Source organism: Diadema antillarum, unplaced genomic scaffold (genome assembly GCF_040938485.1).
Source record: "Diadema antillarum isolate AM-2024a unplaced genomic scaffold, OU_Dant_1.0 seq00000166_RagTag, whole genome shotgun sequence".
Classification (NCBI taxonomy): Eukaryota; Metazoa; Echinodermata; class Echinoidea; order Diadematoida; family Diadematidae; genus Diadema; species Diadema antillarum.
In genome coordinates, this window is record NW_027271236.1 from 918796 (window position 1) to 933366 (window position 14571).

The following is a 14571-nucleotide window of genomic DNA, read 5'->3' on the forward strand; positions in this document are numbered from 1 at the left end:
GACCTGAATATTTTACTTTGTTGCAATGAGCATTTCGTTATAACTGTACTCAGTATTCATAGAACTGGAGTGCACTGTAATTCATTATGTGGTATGCAAGATAAATCACTAACATGAACTTTTCAATGGGTGTACAATTGTACTGTGCGCTCTTTAGAGAAATGAGTTGACACAGCTTGTAACTTTTATTGCAATACGATGAAGTAATGTGATAGTACATTGCTGTTCCCATGGAAACGAGCTAGACTTGTGTGGTCCTCAATCTCACAGTGTGGATCATACCCAGTAGGATGTACATGAAGATGACAGCAAATGGGGGGAGGGGGGATGAGGAAAAGGAGGTCCAATTAGGAGGAAAAGTAATTAAGTTACATAATGTCAAGGAAGAAGTGCATTGCTTTTCTTTAACCCCTTGAAGACAAGTCCCAATTATGCTTGGGCAGGTGTCTATGAGAAATGGGTGTTATAGCAAAGTCAACTTGTCCTCAATGGGTTAAAAATCTTAAACTTCTTCCATAGAAGTATCAGAGTAGTTCAGACAAACATAGAAAATATGGCCACAATCATTCATCACTACTCTTATTTTCTGGTCATGGTGAAGACAATAATTTTCCATGCGTATTTGCACGAATAAAACAATTGAATGAAACTTATACACTGTATATACTAAGCTGTTACATGGGAAGTGAAGGTGTAAGCATATTACCTTTCTACCTAATGTTTCATCTTTAAAAAAATGATAGTAATAAAACACATTACTGTAAAAGTGGAAATTTTTGCGGTGTGGAAATTTTTGTGCATTTCTTCTGACCAGAAATTAGCACAAAAATAAAAGCATGCAAATATTTTTGCTTGCCATACGTACCACTAGTTAATGTCTCAATTCTAAAGAATTAAAAACGTGTGAAATTCATCTTACCCTGCCAAGAGCAAAAAAGACTACTTGGAGGAGTTTATCCACTTATACAGTACTGCATTGTTTGACGACTAAATGTGATATCTGTGTTACTACGGTGTGGGGACACAGTTCATGTGCATGTCCACATTAGCAGTAACCCTCATTTCCTTGTCCTCACAGTTCCTTTTGCAAGTGAGCAGGGTGCCTCGGCAGGTAAACGTCACAACAACTTTCTCTGTCTTGGAGGCCAGGTGGGTGGAAGGGCACTGGGGAACTTGGAGGTCAGAGCGGCAGGTGTATTCATAGTCATCCACAATGATTCTAGACTTCTTCACTTGTGTCATCAAGGGAAGACAGCTGTTGTCTGATGGATCATGAAGAAAAAAGAACAGCAAAGAGTTACAAAATACTCGTGGATTCATTTTCATCTTAAACTTTAAAAACAAAGAATAACATTAGTACAGGTATGCATATCTGTCCTGAGAGACTTCTTCAGGGGCGGATCCAGGAATTCCGTAAGAGGGGGCGCGTTTACAAAATTAAAGGGGGGCGCACGCACCCCTCCCCCATTTTTTTCTTTTTATTTCTTTTGTTTCAACAAAAAATACAGGGGGGGGGGGCGTGCGCCGGTTGCAGTCCTCCCTGGATCTGCCCCTGCTTCTTGACCGATGGCATTATGAGAACACAGAAACTGGCTACACATGAGAGGAGAGATATGTGTATTCCAAAAGAGTCGGCAATTTAAAGCAGTGAGAAAAAAAATCCCGGATTCATTCTCATCTTGAAGAATTATGCCAAGAATGTCTTTTGTTTCACTGTTTTCACACTATAAAGAATCTTACAATAAGCAATGTGACTATCCAAGTAAGGTGAATGCTCTCAGTGCTCTGGAGATGTGATAATTCACCATAGAGCACAGATTTCATGCATGGCGGATTCAGTTTCCACTTGAACCAGCAATCCAAAAATTTTACTATTTATTTGTAATTGCCACAAGTCCCTGTTAGCCCATGTACTTAGGAAATCAATACTAGTTTCCACAAAGTGAAGAGATTTGAGATAAGTGAAGTCTTCATCCTTTAACTCTTTTGTGCCAAGCTTTTACTTTATTATGGCAAGCTTTAATTTAGCAGCATTCGATAATGTACATCCAAATTTAACCTACATTGTAGCTATAAACTTGTAAAGTTCAGCAAGGTCGCACAAATACAGCAATGTGCCTCAGTCCATCAGGAAGGCAATGGTGACACAGTAAGGATTAGAGGAATTAGGTAATCTCTATTCATTCACAATAGGTTTCTAGATATCTGTGTCCACTTGGGGAAGAGAGCAAAGCCAGTGAAGGGTTAACTAAGAAACAGAACCTAAGCAGAGAGCCTGACCCATGGCTACTCACCTGCCCTTCTGGTACACTCATCATTGGTCAGCTGGTATGACCGAGCAAAATGTGGTCCGCTGGAATAAACTTCTCCGCCAGGACCGATAAACTCTGTCTCTGGCGTTGATTCTCCATCAAAGTTACCACATAGACCACACTGAAGGTTCTGGTACCTCCTTGAGATCTGAAAAAGTAACAACGATTTAATGGTGACTGGTATTCCATGTCAATGTACAGATCACACAAATCAAGAACATCTACTTGAGTGTCTTATCACAAGTTCACACCAAGCGTGGTTGTAGTGTGGACAAATTCAACTGTATGGGAATACTGTAGTTACTGTGAATGAAACTGAAGTGTTAGACTGGCTAAAGTTATGAGAAATATCAGAAAAGTATCAAAGGTAGTTTCAGAAGTCATTGGAATGGTACATAGAGATTGCTTCGGTCACATTTACAATGTGACCATGTCTACATAGATACGGTGTATGTGGTTCTTACAGGCATTCTCTCACATGAATCTGTTGTTTTGTTTTTGAGGTTGAAAAAATGTGATTAAAAAAATCATATACACAGCTAATAGTTTAAGAGTACCACCACAGAGGTTTATATGATGGAATGCACTACATGCAAGTAATATTTTGCAGTATATTCAATGTATGCTTTTGTGTATGATTTGTCTGTTTTTCAATTCTCTGATTGAGGACGTTGTTGCCATAGAAACAGAGCAGGGAGAAAAACAAAAATGATACCTTGACTCTGACGTCCATCCCATCATAGAAGACCATGACGCCTTCATTTGGAGCATCAATCAGGTAGCTGCCATCCACACGGATCAGGCGCAGCGTCTCAATGGGTTGTAGTTGCCGGGCGGGGTCGGCCCCGCCTTCCAGGAGGGGCTGGTAGAAGCGCTCAAACTCGGCCTCCTGGTCCTTCATGACTAGCTCCACATACCGGGTCAGGCCCGCCCAGTACAGGTCTTCACCTGACAACTAGGAGAAGATCATCATAAATTGGTCATGTGACCTTACACGATGATCACATGTCATTCATATAAAAACATGATCAAGTCACTGAATATAATATGATTTTTGTCCCTGCCGAACGAGTTCGAGCAGGGGACTATGAAACGGGCTCCGTACGTGTGTGTGTCCGTGTGTCCGTCCGTCTGTCTGTCCGTCCGTCCGTCTGTCTGTCTGTGCGTCCGTGTGTGATCAAAATGTTCAATTTGCTACTTCTCTGTCATTTATGAGCCAATTTTGATTCTGTTTGCTTTATATGATAGCACTACATGGGAGCTTTGAAACTTCTACACAGAATTTCAGTTGTGACCTTTGACCTTGACCTTTGACCTATATTGTACATTTTGCTTCAAAATGCTACTCCTTCGCCATTTCTAACCCGATTTCGATTCCGTTTGCTTTATGTGATGGCACTAGGTGAGGGCTTCAAAACTTCTACACAGAATTTTGACCTTTGACTTCTTTGACCTTTGACCTTGATTTTTGACCTATATTGTACATTGGCTACAAAATGCTACTCCTTCGCCATTTCTAACCCGATTTCGATTCCGTTTGCTTTATGTGATGGCACTAGGTGAGGGCTTCAAAACTTCTACACAGAATTTTGACCTTTGACTTCTTTGACCTTTGACCTTGATTTTTGACCTATATTGTACATTGGCTACAAAATGCTACTCCTTCGCCATTTCTAACCCGATTTCGATTCCGTTTGCTTTATGTGATGGCACTAGGTGAGGGCTTCAAAACTTCTACACAGAATTTTGACCTTTGACTTCTTTGACCTTTGACCTTGATTTTTGACCTGCATTGTAGATTTTGCTACAAAACACTACTCCTTTGCCATTTCTAACCCAATTTCATTTCCGTTTGCTTTATGTGATGGCACTACAGTCTGTAGGTGAGGGCTTCAAAACTTCTACACAGAATTTTCACCTTTGACTTCTTTGACCTTTGACCTTGATTTTTGACCTGCATTGTACATTGTGCTACAAAACGCTACTCCTTTGCCATTTCTAACCCAATTTCATTTCCGTTTGCTTTATGTGATGGCACTACAGTCTGTAGGTGAGGGCTTCAAAACTTCTACACAGAATTTTGACCTTTGACTTCTTTGACCTTTGACCTTGATTTTTGACCTATATTGTACATTGGCTACAAAATGCTACTCCTTCGCCATTTCTAACCCGATTTCGATTCCGTTTGCTTTTTGTGATGGCACTAGGTGAGGGCTTCAAAACTTGTACACAGAATTTTGACCTTTGACTTCTTTGACCTTTGACCTTGATTTTTTACCTATATTGTACATTGGCTACAAAATGCTACTCCTTTGCCATTTCTAACCCGATTTCGATTCCGTTTGCTTTTTGTGATGGCACTAGGTGAGGGCTTCAAAACTTGTACACAGAATTTTGACCTTTGACTTCTTTGACCTTTGACCTTGATTTTTTACCGATATTGTACATTTTGCTACTAAATGCTACTTCCGGCGGGGACATATTTTACGCACCGCGTAATTTCTACTTTTCCTTGTTATGATGATGTTGGTCATATTCTGCTCATCTTTCTCATCTTTCCAATGATATATACAGCCAAACCTGTATATGGTAGCCACCCAAGGGAGATGAAAAAAGGGGTTGTTGTACATGTAGACAGGTGGCTGCTATAGACAAGTCCTTTAACATGCTTTTTCTCTCAGAGGGAATTGTCATTAATGGTTGTAGGGGAAGTGTGGGAGAGTTGAGCCACTTTTTACATTTAGTGATATTGTTCAATAACTATACACAATCTATGGATTATTCGTTCGTTGGTATATACTACAACTATTCAGGCATAATATGATAGCCCAATAAGACACCTAGCACAAACAACTTGGGGGTGACACTTCAACAAAAATATTTTGCAAAATGGCTCGAGTCTCCCTTGATGTGGTGAGAGTTGAGCCACGGGGTTGGGAGAGTTGAGCCACTATGCTATAGGCCCTACATATCATATTAAGAAGTTCAGGCTTATAAAAGAAAATGACTATGGAAACCTATCTAAGGAAGGATGGTGTAATGGTAACAGAGGGGGCCCCGCGTCTGTTTGACTTACGGGTCATCGGATGGATAATGTGGGTGTTGTTGGGGTCCACCTACAATCACATGATCAGGATTTCTAGATGCACCCTGATTGGATTTGCGTAATAAGTCAACTGTTGGTGTTAGGAAAAAGAAACCGCCTGTAGGGCGTCACCCCTGGCGAGAACACCACATACCTTTCCAATATTCCTCTTCTCATCCAATTGCAGACCCGTTTCTTTGACCAAAAAATGACACTCAATGAGCCACTTGAAGGGAGGGTTGAGCCACTTGAGGGCTGAGCCATTGGAATACAGGGTTTAGCCATGGCACAACTCTCCCTCGACACGTTGGCACAACTCTCCCCACAGTCGCCATTTAAACTAACCCTCAAAACCTACGAAAGTGACCACACCAAACATGTTGAAATTTGCTGAAAGAAACAAATGATATACAGACTATCTGCTACTCCAACTGATTCTCACTTATCCTCCACCATAGGTGTGAGAGAAAACCACATATCTGACAAGTGGACATTCACTTTTGGTGACCAAAAATGGTTTTTCTTTGACTATTTTGTCATGCTTTGTCCAACGTCGCTGCCTCATACACTGGTATATAGTTAATCATAGGCATGAACAAGAAATGGCAGCAGCTGACTGCTGTCAGTCACTATGAAGATGTGAGGTGGCCTGGATCAACTCTCCCAGTGGCTCAACTCTCCCACACTTCCCCTATACTATACAGCAGGTAGCCTCTATAGATGGGGGTCACTAAGACAGGTTTTACCGTAATTTACCCCACTTTATCTCTAAACTATCTCAAACAATGAGAGGAAAGCTGGCCCAAACTAATCACAGTCTCATGAGTCTGTTTTGAAGTTTAGATAGACTCAAGCATGCAAGGGATTAGGCATTGATCCTTTCACTGCCAGAGATTTTGGACTGTGTGTACACTACACTGTGCCAATTGGCACTCAAAGCACAGAAAGGGCTATATGCAATAAGTCAATTCAAACTGTCATCACAACATGCTCCGTGAAAACCCACAAAGGTTAATTTTCAGGAAATTTAACTGCTTAGACTTGCGAGAAAAGAGAGAGCTGAGATTTCAAACATCTCATTTCTATTAAGACAAATATCAAATTTCCAATTTTGTTTATGACAAATCACCGTGCTTTGCTGTCAGATCTCGGCCTTAATGAAGGAGACTACTGTATAAGCTCTTATTTTTGCGTACAGATATTTTCACGAATGAGGAGGTCATGGACACTTTCATGAGATGTTGTTTTCGGGGAATTGACAACGAAATGCACTATTAGCCCAGCCTATGGCGACATTTTCGCGTGTTGTTAAACTCACGGTCCAACAGTGATTCACCAAATTCGCGAAAATTAAACCCTCACAAAAATAACATACAGTATGTGAGAATGATTTTGTGATGAGTCATATATGCCACACATTTATCACTGTATACACCATATACACTGTATGTACAGAGTCTAATTTTTGGCGAATCTGGACTTCCTGACAATGTTGCCAGTGGTTGAATTTGCAATCTTGGATTACAGTAATGAAAAGAAAAATGTACATGTGCACGTCACATTCATGTTGACATCAGAGTTGATGGTGCTGTGTGTTGTAAAATTCACAAATAGCATCAGACTTCCAAACTTCAAAGAATATATGGCTTATATGGTAATATCTGTCTTACACAGTATGTCAATTAATTTTGCTGGATCTTTACAAAAACAAAACAAAAATGGGGGGGGGAGACTTTAATGGCTGCACAATATTACCATCATAGTTCGTGTTATGATGATGATAACTATCACTATAAACATTGTTATTGTCATCATTATCCTATGTAATCAACATAATTATCACCATTACATTGTTGCTTTTATCAATTTGGTGTCATAACATAAACAGACGAGTTAACACGAAAGACAAATAATGAGAAATTGGCACAGCGCCAAAACAATGTTTCTGTGCATTCAAGAGAAAGTAAACGACATGAGTTGTTGATAATGTGAATGGTGGGCTTACTACCTTTTGGCGGTGACTGTGACTATGGTGATGACCTTCATGGTGGTCATGGTGATGACCTTTATGGTTGTCATGGTGATGGACGTGCTCAGCATGTCCTGTCAAGATCTCATGAAGACTGAGAGCTTTTCCTTCTCTCCTGGGCGTGGTTACGGGTGTGGTCACGGGTGTGGTCACTTCCTCCGTAGCCTGCTCCATCTCCTTCTGGTATTCCAGGTATCTCTTTGTCTGTCAAGAAATGGTAGAGAAGGAACATAAACAAGGATAATGACCTGTTCATCACCACGATACCCTGATAAAGTTGCAAAACATGAGCTTGTGTTTTTACTTTTTAAATAAAATAATCCTGTAAGAGGAGTGACTTTTTAAAACTAACAGGAATTCCATCCCAGGATTTAATCAATTTTTCTATGATTTCCCACATGATTTAAAATTTCCTTTTTAAATTTCTCAGGAATATGAAGAGAAAGAAGAAAGAAAATTAATACAAATCTCTAGGTAAGAAGTTAAATGTAATTTCACTCCCTTTCTTGAAATCTTGAGCTGGTTTACTCACGCAAAAATACACCCTTATATTGATACCGGAGATTCAGGAAACACAAGTGGTCTCTACGGAACTTCAGAGTGGGGTGGGGACACACACACACACACACACACACACACATGCATGCACACACAAGTGAACATAGCACATATCTAATGTTTGTTCATATCTATGTATAGAAACTTAGTAAGTAGATAAATATGAGGTAATTGACTCAGAGGATGTGAATTATCAGCAAGTTCTGCCATTACTGTCCTGATAATCACAACTACATGTAGGAACTAGAGAAGCACTCTGAGAGCGCAAACCTCCGCAAAGCATGCAGCTCATTTCCACCACTGATCGTGTTCTTCCATAGAGATAGTGATTTCCACCCATACATACTTATAGCATTGTGTGCTAAAAGTCGCCCAATTTCCCAATATAGAAGCCTTTGTTACGTTATAAACCCTCAGCTGCACGGCGCGCCTCGCCCTTGCAGAAACTAGAGCACGCACTTTAGTGCGCACATGCAAACCTCAAATACGCGCAGCCTGAACTCCCAAGTTCATTGACCCCACCTGCCAAAATATCAAAAATCCTGCATAAATTCCCCAAAATTCTCAGATCACTACCAATATTTAATCATCTGTTACTTGTATCATTCTAAACCTTTCCTGTAAATTTCATCCAAGTCTGTTTAATACTACTTTTTGAGTTATTTTGCACACGGACAAACTCGGGTAACTAACTAACTAACTAACAAACAAACCAACGGTAACAAAAACATAACCTCCTCCCTTGGCGGAGGTAATTATGAACCTTAATTAGTAACCATGAGTATTATAGCTACACAGTCACAACCAATGCTTCACACGTAGCATACCACGTCAATTAGGTTTGGTCCCAGTGCCTTGAGTCTCAGATCCTGGCCCTGAATAAGGGACTCTGTGGAGCTGGTGCCGTCATCATAGAGAACCACCTTGGAGTACCTGGGTACCTCTACTGGGTCTTCATTCAGCACGATGCTGATGATATCAGAGGACTCGTGTGGGGTCAGTTCCACTTTGTTGGCACCAGCAAACAGAGTAATTGCCTGAAACATAAACCATATTTTAAGAAAATGGTATAAGAATATAAAGGTTTATAATCCCATTGCAGACACAAATCCTATTGTACGCAAGCACATCACATTCATGTCGGGATCAGAGGTATTCGTGTGCATTGATTTGTTAAATTCTCGAATAGCACCTGACTCGTAAAATTCATGAAAATAAAGACCTTGCAAAATATATGCCATATAGGGTCTAGGGCAATTACCCCCTGGACAATAATTTGTGTAGGCTTTCCCAGCCTTGAAGACCCCCCTAAATTGGAAACACTGCTCAATGCACTTCTAGCCCCTCCCATCTCAGGTGAGCCCTCATTCAAACCCCTTATCTCTCGAAAGACAGACCCCCCCCCCCCCCCCCACTTCAACATCTCAGGTAGGGTGTCTGAGCAATACCTTTGAAAGTTAATAAAATGAAACAATCGTGAACATGGAATGAGCTTTCAAAACCAGCAGCAATTTCAAGAATTTCATCCCTCAATTTGATAACTTCTTTTATGATCTCCAACATATTTTTGTAACACCCTTTCTAAATTTCTCAGGAGTCCAATGAGAAAGAGAGAAAAAAACACCCTCCTTTTAAAAGAAATCATCAAGAGAAAAGCCAAATAAACCCTTTTTTCTCAGGATTCTCAGGTCGTATTTTGTCGCATGATAAGTATGGTACCCCTTTTAACGGAGTTTTACGGAACACGAATGCGTTCCCTCGGACCCCGTAGTGGGGGTGCATTACCTTCTTCTCAGCCACTCCCCTGGCTAGCAGTGTGAAGCGTTGCAAGCTGGAACAATCCCTGGCCACCACATGTTCACACTCGGACAAAGTGTAGGGGAAAGTCACATGATCAAAGGTGGTGATGTTACCATCTGACAGCAGGTGACACTTTGCTGTCGGGGATAGAAAGATAAGAAAAAGATTCTTTCTGCACAAAATGTAATGACTTCGATTAGCTCTTTGAAGTCTTAAATGACTTAGTCTATGCACTCAATCTGTCCAACTTGTCACACAAATAGAATCTTTGTTTGAAGTTGCAATCACATTTTCTCTCTTTGTACATGTAATCCCTTTTCTTTCTGAGCAGCTGCTATGGCTCAGTGGATAAGATGACAGACTCTCAAACTTGAGATCCTTGGTTCAAGTCCCCTGGTACCACAGGTTGTTCCCCTGGGCAAGGCATGTTATCCCCATTGCCTAGTCCTTTGGAGGGGACTTACAGTCATCAGTCTCGTGGTATCTCGCTTGGTAGCATTTAAGCACTACCTTAGTGACCACCTAAAGTAAGTTAAAACACAAGGGAAACAAGTACTTTTTCCCATTCCACTTTATAACATTTATATCGTGTTGCGAGATAACCACTTCACACTTCTCATAAAGAGTACAGGGAAATCCCAGTAAAGTGGTCAAACACGCACTTAAGTACAACTGGTTGATACTTGGATGATGATCAGGGGCGGATCTAGCTTTTTATAAAGGGAGGGAGGGTGTGGGAGGGAGGTTTCCCCCCTCCCACAGTAGGGAGAATTTTGAAAATCTGTGTGTGAAAATGGCATTTTCTTGCATCTAAAACACCACTATTTTTGGTATAGAGGTCATTGCCATGTGCAATACATAAATAGAAAAAAATAAAATTACAAGTTTAAAAAAAAGATAAGATTTTTTTTTAAATGGTCCCCGGATTTTTTTTTTTGTTTTTTGTTTTTTTTGTTTTGTTTTGTTTTTTTTTTGGGGGGGGGGGTTGCAACCCCCCCAACCCCCCCTCTAGATCCGCTTCTGATGATTGGTCGAGGCCTATGGATCACACCAAGTTGACTTCTTGCTACCCTGCCAGACTAGGAGATTACCAAAGATTTAACAATTGATCAGTTCACCATGGAGTTGAACGTGGTATCTCACATTTGATAAAAGTGTTGACGTACAAGAGCAGAAGTCATCAAGTCCCAATGATGACATTATTCAACAGGGGATAAGACGAAAGAAAGCAGTCATTAGGTAGGAGTGACAATAGAGTAACAGCATATGTGATCGTGCACCACAAAACGGACAAAAAGTCGTACCCCTTGATTCTACGTGAGGACTCAAAAAAGGTGAAAAGGGTCAACCAAGTCAATATTAAGTTTTTCCAATTTTCTGAAAGAGCTACCGTTTTTCTACATTATTCTTAAAGTTTGGGATCATAAAATGAATAGAAAAGTGCATTTTCAGCAGTTTTCTACAACCCTTTTTTGTAAAGTAGTGAGATCAGGTATGTCTTAGAGGCCCCTTTTCATTTCTTGATAATCCTTTGCACACTCTTCACTTTCGAGTCTGATAACTTTTGAAGGGATAAGGCTACTGCTTTGAAAGTTTACATTAATCACAGAAAGAATGTTTTGATAGAGCATGCTCAATTTCAACTTAATCTGATAATCCCCTCATTGTTGTTGCTCCAGTGGTTTACGTCCTGTTTTTTGTCAAATTCATCGCACAGCTAGCACGATTTGGTAAAGATTAAGTGCTTGAATAGACAGATAGACCGTGTACTTGAGAGCCTCTTTTCTCGGTTCGCACTTTTCCAGAGTGGGTGCTTTCTTTCCACTATTTAGATAGGTAAGGAGAGTCCATTTCAATTGAGCTATACATCATTGTAAAGCTTACAGTCTGCTCTTTCAGAATCTGCCCTTAACTAGAAATTCATGTTTGGCGACTTTTTGTTGGTTTTGTGATGCAGGGTCACATATTCAAATGAATCAATAATTTCAAACACAATGGGATAAATTCTTACGCATGAACGGCTGCTTCAGAAGGTCATCCATAAATCCCTCCACATAGGGTTTCCTGACATTGTATGGTGCAACCATGAGCGGTAGTTTGATGTCGTTGACTCGCATCAGGTCATGTGACCCAGACAGCGTGATGTTGGCGCTGTTGTGAGAGTCACTCAAACTAGCAGAGAGCAATATCTGCAATGTTAGAAAACAGAATTACAGGCATGATATACTGTATATTCAAGAACAAATATGAATTTGGCATATTTTTGAACTTCACCATTTACAGCTGTACATTCACTTCTTGTGCAATCACCAGAATTAGCAAAGTACACTTAAAGGAAAGAAAATTCATATCGTTATGCTATTATTTTTTATGGTTTGTGTTTTATATACTTAATGATAAAAGATGCATAACGCACCAATCAGGTGTGCTGAATAGCAGTTTGCAATGTCATTTAGCCTTGGTTATGAACATATGTTGTTTAAAGAGATAAGCAGTTACCTACTACTACCAGTCATGAAAGTTGTCCTGTATTTTTGATTTCATACACTACACAGAAATTGAAGCAACAGCAACAAAACTTTGGTCTAGTCCACACATGGGTGCCTAAAAGTACTTAAAAATAATCATTAATTACCAAATTATTTATGCAGGGGCGGATCTAGCTTTTTTCCAAGGAGGGGTTTTCAGGGGCTGAGCTGGGTACTACGAGGGAGCGTAGCGACCAAGCATGAGAGCGAGTGAAGCGAGCAATGGGGGGGGGGGGGGGGGGGGGGGGGGGGTGGGGGGGGTGGGTGTGGGAGGGGGGTATTCCCACTCCCACAGTAGGGAGATTTTTCATTTTTAGGGTTGCCAGCTTGCGATTTTAAGCATACTTGCACACTCTATTTTTTCTCTCTTTTTTGCCCAAATAATTGGGGGGGGGGGGGGGGGGGGGGCTGCACACCGGACCACTTCTGTTTTTGTTGCTGTTGTTTTGTTTTGTTTTGTTTTGTTTTGTTTTGTTTTGTTTTGTTTTGTTTTGTTTTGTTTTGTTTTTTTTGTTTTGTTTTGTTTTTGTTTTTTTTTTGGGGGGGGCAAAATCTTGACGGGGAGCACATTCATGTGAGAGGGGGGATACCCCCTCCCACGGTAGGGACTTTTTGTAAAATCTGAGTACAAAAGTCGTGTTTATAGAGCATTTAAAAGCAAATTTATAGGGAATTAAACAGTGGAAAGAATCATTGCCAAGGACTATGGTTATGAGATACGGGGGTACATTATTTTACGTGACGGTGTGAGATCCTCGGCGAGGGAGCGAAGCGACTGAGCGCGGGAGGGTGTGGGAGGGGAATACCCCTTTCCACGGTAGGGACTTTTTGTAAAAACAGAGTATAAAAGTTGTGTTTATACATTGTAGAGCATTAAAATCAAATTTCTAGGGAATTAAACATAGTAGAAAAAAAATCACTGTGAAGGACTATGATCATAACTTATGCAAACTATTCATTTTACTATAAGTACGGACAGAGCGAGCGAGCCACTTTCACCTTGCCATTCGTCTGAAATGTATTCATTAAAAGCTAAAACATAATCGCATTGTTCGAGCAATAAAAATTATTCTTATATTACTAGAAAGCGTAGAAGAAAAGGAAACATGTAGGGTTTACTAAAGTTATGCTCCACGGGGCACAGTCGAGGACGCCAGGCTACCATCTTGATATACACTAAATTTACTCATAAGTAAATATTAGTGTATAGATATAATGTATATTGTTAGTGTATTATAATTTTTGCCCCATTCAGGGGTGAGAATTTTGCATTTTCAGTTATGAAATTGACAATTTTTAGTCAAGAAAAGTGCCTTCATGTTTATTTTGGTCTTAAAATAATTGATTAATTATTTGTTGTTTGTTTGTGCATTCTTTTTTTCTTTTTTTTTAACTTGGCAGCCTAAGGAGGGGGTTTAAACCCCCGAAACCCCCCCCCCACCCCCCGTAAATCCGGCACGGTTATGTCAGTACATTAATGGTACTGTATTGTCAAGTCTGGCAGGTGAACATTATCTCTTGACATATTGATATATTTGCAATGTTTTTCCTGGTAATATAAAAAGCTATACAGTAAACACAGTAAAACAACTGAAGGAAAAACTGCAGAAAGTAAGTTTTGTAAAGTCAACATCATTGAAATTAAGTGGAAGAAAAAAATCCAATGTAAGTTTACTCCTGGAGGTATATCTAAATTGCTCCTCAGTAATTAGAGTCAACACCACCACCTACGTACCTCTCCATGAGAGTGGCCATCATTAAATCTCTCAGCCTCAGCCTTGCCCCATAGCAGGTGTTTGATGTTTTCTAGGCCTCCAGAGATCGCTTGCTGCAGAGAGTAGGGCAGCTGTGGGAAAGAAAACAAAAAGATGTTCGTAACAAATTCATCTACAAATGTTCTCTCAATAGAATAGACTTTCTACCCCCATAGTTGCAGGCAGGCCATATGTCCATGTACAATCATGTATTTTGGGTTTTATTCCCCTAATAAACCTGGTGAAGACGAGTCCTGAGTATACTCGGGCAGGTGTCTACGGAAAATGTGTGTCGTAGCAAAATCAGTCTGTCCTCAATAGGTTTGAAGATGCTAACCTTTTTTATCTTTTCTTAATGGAGTCAAAGGGGGCCTGAGCTTTTGGACCAAGCAGAATCTTTGTCAGAGGCAAAATGAAGGTCAGTTTGGCTCTGACAAAGATTCTGCTAGAATCAAAACCTCAGGCCTGTTTTGACCCCATTTTACTCCATTGGCTTGCCCCTACT

At 40.3% G+C, this 14571-nt stretch overlaps 1 protein-coding gene across 1 annotated transcript in view; it reads right to left on the minus strand.

The window, feature by feature from the left end:
• Positions 1-1008: 1008 nt before the first annotated feature.
• Positions 1009-14571, minus strand: part of LOC139728155 (uncharacterized) — a 43427-nt gene continuing 29864 nt past the window's right edge. The window contains exons 24-32 of the mRNA XM_071639121.1: positions 14048-14158; positions 11796-11973; positions 9770-9921; positions 8812-9021; positions 7438-7630; positions 5552-5652; positions 3028-3267; positions 2295-2460; positions 1009-1262 (exon numbers count right to left, since the gene is read on the minus strand). Of these exons, the coding sequence (XP_071495222.1) occupies positions 1009-1262; positions 2295-2460; positions 3028-3267; positions 5552-5652; positions 7438-7630; positions 8812-9021; positions 9770-9921; positions 11796-11973; positions 14048-14158 (1605 nt within the window). The remainder of the gene's footprint in view (positions 1263-2294; positions 2461-3027; positions 3268-5551; positions 5653-7437; positions 7631-8811; positions 9022-9769; positions 9922-11795; positions 11974-14047; positions 14159-14571) is intronic.